Raw genomic sequence first — 6,194 nt, forward strand, 5'->3', positions numbered from 1 at the left:
AGTGCAGATCGTAACGCTTAGGCCTACATAATCTTCTTATAATTTCCGGTAACAATCTTTGACTAAGAAAATCCAGTTTGGATTATAACGGAAGGTTTAAGCTTTGAAACAGAAAATTCTCTCGTCTCTTTTTTTGTTCTCTATTTTCGTTGTTTCCATAAAACAGTTATTGGTACTATTCAAACTATACATATAACCATTTTAATCATTTTCACCAATCATTTGATAATCATTTTCACTAGTGCTGTCTGCAAACACTGAGGAACGAAAAGAGAATTGAAAAATAAAAGTGACTTTTACAATTAGGTGAAGTGAAAATCGAGCCGGACTTTAAAATTGAGGATTGGGACCTCAGAGAAAAATGGCACTGTTTGAGAGAAAATGCGACAGATGCTAATCATATTTGACATGGATTGAATCTCTACAAAAATTAAGTATTAGTATGATTTATGTGACTGCACTTTGTTTGGAATCTAAATATAAGATTACAAAATTCAAACGTGTTTTATCCCTTTAACTTTTGCTAGATATAATACATTTAGATTTTTCATTGGACTCATAATTTCGCATTTCGATAAATTTTCTTCCATATCAGCGGTATTTCTCGTTTACAATTCCCAATATTTATAATTATTTTAAAAAAGAATGTTTATAAGCACAGGTGAGAAGCGCAAGTCATAATTAGAGGGAACATTTGTTGGGTGCAGTTAATTTCAATACTGCCTAATTATTCTTGCATAAGTAATTCTTAATCAGTCTTTCTCCTCTCTGATTATAATTTTACTATACATATACGTTAAATTATTTCTTACGTATTTCACGTGCACATATCAGTCATCAATATTACGTAAGATTTAAAATTATATATTTACTACGTATATTGTTCAAGTGATAGAAATAAAAAATTCATATGTAATACGTTAGTAGCTGTGATTGAGATCGCAATATACAACAAATATTGCCATAGTTTGCATATTATTTTACAAATATACAATTATTATTAGCTTTTTTTACCGAGTATAAAATAGGGAAGGATAACCTTTGACTCTCTTAGAAGAAACACTTCTCATTTAAAATACAACGTTTGTGAAGTGTTTGAAAAAAAAATATTATTTGATGAAAGGCAAAAGAGAGAGAGATTTGAATGCACGTATTGGTTGATCTTTTTTCGTTTTCTTTAAATAAACATTTCAGAGAAGGAACAAAAAAAAGCAGAAGAAGTATTTGACAAGAAGTATTTGACATTCTATGGACTAAACTGTAAAAATGAAGAGAAGAAAAGGAGAAATACCCAAAAATGATTACTTTGTTGGGAACAACAACAAGTATCGATAGAATGTAAGTCAATTTAAAGCTGAAGTCACTTGATGTGGAAGATCGGTGAGAAGAGGTTTATACAACATTTCCATCTCCACTTAACCTCTCATTTGCATTTGTGATATAATTGGCTTTTAATGTATTTCATCGGTTTGTTTGTGTTCTGTCTTTTTTATCCATTGCAATCATTGTTTGATGCATTTACGTATTAGATCTATTTTGGTTCTTCTTCTGTACATTCCAAGATTTTTCTTTCCCCAGGAAGCGAATTACATAAACCAAGTTAGGTCAGCTTCGATGAACTTTTACAACGAATGAGGGTTATTCATACTTTTCATAAAAATGAAGGTTAACTGTTATTGAGGACTCAAAAGATTCTTTATTTGGTTTGATCATCGCTCATTTTCGAAGAGTATTCTTTAGAGCCACGGCCTAGAAAAGAATCACCGATTACCGGACGGATCATTTTGGCTCCCTTTATTCTCATATTGTTAAATCCGTATTTCAGATTCGGGATGAATTTCTTTTCCAAATGGGGTAGGGTCTGACAACTTTTTGTTTTCAAAATTTCCAAAGAATTTTATTTGTTTTTCCAATTAGATTTCTGCTGTCTTTGTTTAAATACCCACTCTTCTCCTATAAATTCGATTATCTAAGCAACATACAACAAAACTTGTCCTTATCTATCAATTTCTCCCATTTCATTTCTCACATTTTTAAAATTCTACCTTGATCGGTAATATAGTTGAAAAAGTCTTCGTACCTTAGATTATTCGTTATGACTGTTTTAATACATTTCACCCGTACTGAAAATTCCCTTAAGCGCCTTCCCGACTTAACCAAGAAAGCTGTCGGAATGACAAATCAACTTCACCTGCACCAAGTATGCGCAACTAAATGAAGTGTATCGCTGCCATGTATATATGTGTGTATGTGTTTGTTTGTGTCTGTGTTTGTGTCTGCGCATGTTTGTTTAATGTGTGTATGTGTATGTGTCTGTCTGTGTGAGTGTACACACAAGGAATTAAAAACAATCCGATCACACATTTTATTCACGGCATTTTATCCGTGAATTGTTTTGCTTTGTCACAGGCACTTCCATACATTCTGCAGACTATCGTTTAGCCATGTTGGGAAATTGCTGCAAAACATCGTAACTAATCCACAGGTCATAGGTTGAACAGAGTAAGCTGGTCACTTTTGTTAGATCTCTATAGGGAGATGGCGATGACACATCGGGCAGAGCTATACCTGTTTCAGGTTAGTCTTATTACACGTTTCTTCTCTAGGTTAGCTAATTAACGACTTTGTCATCTATTTTAAAGTACTCCCTTCATTTCTAAAGGTACAAGCGGAATTTCACCTGGTTTCTCCATCTAATACTTTGATTGCAATACTATATCTGATGCGCAATGGGTTGTTTATTTTTGGTAGTCCACTTTCTGTGACATCTTTCCGCCTCTTATGTGTTTACTTGCTTTTGTATTCACTCAGTTTGCAAGTGCTGGCTAGTTGTGGCAGGCATCGATGTTGACGATAACGATGTGTTGTTAAAATGTACATAACCTCTGCATGTGTATATGCATGTATGTAGGTACGCATGTGTGTGTATGTATGTATGCATGTACGTATGTGTCTGTTGAATGTAAGCCGATGGCGCATCGGCGAAGCAGTCCCTTGACACATCATTCCGTCGAATGTCGTTTGCCCCTTTCCTGACTGTTTCTGTGTTATTCAGATGTTTGTTGGATATTTCGGTCCTTCAGATCCAACGGTACTGTTCCACGTTTCAGATTGGTACACCAGTTTTAGCTGAATTTGTAAATTGCTAAAGTGAGAAGATTACCTTCTGCACAATGAGTTTCAGTTGAAAAGCACTGCACGATAATATCATTGTTCCTAATGCTTCGTCTCCAATGATCATTTGAATGATATCAGTTCAACTGGTAGTTAATTTGAATTGACTGGCTGATAACAGCATAAAATTTCCTTTATCAGATAACGTGAGAAGTTATTAAATGAATTAAAAATTCGCATTCCAGAACTATGAGAAGTGTCCAGTTTTGCGAAAATACGAGAATTGTCAAAATGGCAGTTAATAGTATTTGATTGTTGGCAGCTCTTCTTTGTTCGCTTTTCTTGCCAGTTTTTCATTTTAATAATTTATTCTTTTCCTTATTTTATTGAAGGACAAATTCTGCTTCCCTCTACAACAGAAAGAAGGAGGGCTTCCGTTGTGTCGTAAAAGTTCAATGGCGTCGCTTATTTTTCACTCCTTTCTGCCCATTTCTTCACATTATCCCTTCCTGTCTTCAGCACTATTCTTTTCTTCAACCCTGTGAAATGTTCGGATACAATTTGAATGCGTGTTGTGACATGTGTTCATCACTTTCCAGATGTTGTCTACGATATCATCCACGAGCAGTCACTATAATCAGTCCATTTTCCCTCCTCCTCCTCCGTTGTCGACGATTTATGGATTCTCAGAGAAGCTGGTCGGGAAAAAAAATTTGTTCCGAAGGACAGCACTTTTAATTTGTAATTTAATTCATTGTGAGAAAATCAGGAATATTTCCAAATTACAGTCAAATTCCATGTAAATCTGAGTTTTTGTAATATGAATTTCGTTCCGTTTTCCTCTTCTAAGTTTCTGTTATGTTATTTCACCAGTTTTCTGCATGTCCTGGACATTAATTTTTCGTCTAAAGAGAAGATCTTCAGCTCTTATTAAGCATCTGGAACCCATAAAATGGGCAGGAATCTTGGTCATTTAGCTGAATGCTTCACACTTTATTCCTCATCATCAAAAAAAATATTAAATAAAGGAGGGAAGTAACGATCATTTTTAAAAGAACTTTGGTCCTTACAAATGGATAATTGAATACAGCAAGAATTTAATCTGCTTCGTTCATCCCTTCTAATCTGTTTCATTACTTTTTGAATTCATTCAAATTAATGCAGCTGCTATAAAATCCTCTGAATTTACGTTTCCAATAAATTCTAAGAATATACTTTTTAATTAGAATTTTCAGGATTTAAAGATTAATTACATCAAAAATGATGTTATTTTAACACATAAAAAGGTGACAGTTTCTACGAAAATGATAACTCCACCTTTTCTACAGTACACGAGCCCGTGATATTAATTTGCGTTGAAGAGTGGTTCCACATGGTCAGTCTGGCAAAGGTTAAATTTGTTCTGGTTGAGGTCAGCTTCGAAATCTCCAGATTCTGCTGATAGACATTGCTGAAAATTTTCATCAGCTCCTCTATTGTCTGTTTTACAGCGTCCATTTTTGGGAAGATTTTAGAAACATACTCTTGTTATTATGTTGTTAGTATGGCCGCCTTTCGAGAATTATGGAGCTGTGCGGTGAGTGTTTGTGGATTATACGTTATGATCTATTAGATATGGTGCAAAATGCTGAAAATGATACCATCTGATAATATCATCCATCTGACGAAATTTGATTAAATGAAACTTGATAATGCGACATTTACTTGTTCTACAGTCATGTCTGAGCTTTTGTACTTACCCCTGTTACTAAATTCTGGGATAGCGAATAGTTACCACTAACAACGAGCAGCTAAGGTCGTGATTTGTTGTCACTTTCACAGACATAAAAGATACCATGAATTCTGAAAGTATATCGAATACGACAAAGAACCCTTTAAAATGAGTAGAAATAGATTTTGGCTTGTTCCATGTGAAATCCATGTTGATGTACTGCCAATAAACAGATATATTTGGAAAGAAATTATTCATAAGATGTAATGATATTGGTCAGATTCAAGTGGACATAGTTGGTAAACTTAATGGGCCGAAGACATTGGATTTGATGAATGTGTTCGAGCACAAAGAAGATTATTCTTGGGTAATAGTATTGGCATTCTTGCTTTAAGCATTGATAGAAAACCTGGAATAAAATTTGACGAATTGGACACTTAACTCAATCCTTAAGAAGATTTCCTCTTGATGCTGTACTTTTGTTGCATACTGTGGAAAGTAGGGAGAGGGCTGTTATCAGCTCACTCTTAAACATTTCCCCCACCCTTCACTCGTTTTTGGGGATTACGGTCTATTTATATGGAAGATGTCAGGTACAGCCCTGTCACTGCACTGATACTAGCTATATCAGTACTAATTGATTCACAATTGATTATTCCGTTGTTTGCTGTTAGCTGATAACAGAATGTGGCAACATTTATTGTGGATGACGAGTGATCTTCTTCAGTGATAACTGTTTGTTAGTACATGGGACCAACTGCATATCTCAGATCTGTTTGTGCAGTAGCTATTTGGAAAAGATTCTATGGCTATGATATCTGTGATTATCGTTTCTTATCATACTGACAGAGAGGTGTAACTGTAACAAGCCATCCGCGGATGTCTGGTATTTCCGAAAAGGCAAAGAATTTAGGAAGGGTATGTTTTGTTCGTTATAACCCATCCATCCTCCTTCCCCAATCCTCTGTAGCGTGTTCTGCCCAAAATTGTGGAACCATACACATATACACACACACACACACACACACACAACACAGACGCACACACATACACACAACACACACACACATACACACATACAAATACACATATACATAGCACATACATATATACGCAATATACACGCATGCACACACACATATACACATAACACACACATTTAGACAGAGCACTTATACATACACATAAACGTATACATACATACACGCACATACATATGCACCACTTTAACCGAAGTGAACAAATTTCCCACTGTTCATTTAATGCAAACATTGCTTTTTTTTTTCAATGCAAAAACTTTAAATGACTCATTTAAGGAGAATTCGATGCTCTCTCTCTCTCTCTCTCTCTTCTTTCCTTCTCCTCTCTC

The 6,194-nt window shown here is 35.0% G+C and overlaps 1 protein-coding gene across 1 annotated transcript; it reads right to left on the reverse strand.

Annotated features, from left to right (window-relative positions):
- Window positions 1–2,787: 2,787 nt before the first annotated feature.
- On the reverse strand, window positions 2,788–3,094 carry LOAG_04417 (hypothetical protein; the record flags this gene model as incomplete). Its single annotated transcript, XM_003139954.2, has 1 exon — window positions 2,788–3,094. Exon 1 carries the CDS (start codon window positions 3,004–3,006, stop codon window positions 2,788–2,790), a length of 219 nt encoding a protein of 72 aa, XP_003140002.2. The 5' UTR covers window positions 3,007–3,094.
- Window positions 3,095–6,194: the final 3,100 nt, after the last annotated feature.

This window comes from Loa loa, assembly GCF_000183805.2.
Source record: "Loa loa unplaced genomic scaffold supercont3.86, whole genome shotgun sequence".
Lineage (NCBI taxonomy): Eukaryota > Metazoa > Nematoda > Chromadorea > Rhabditida > Onchocercidae > Loa > Loa loa.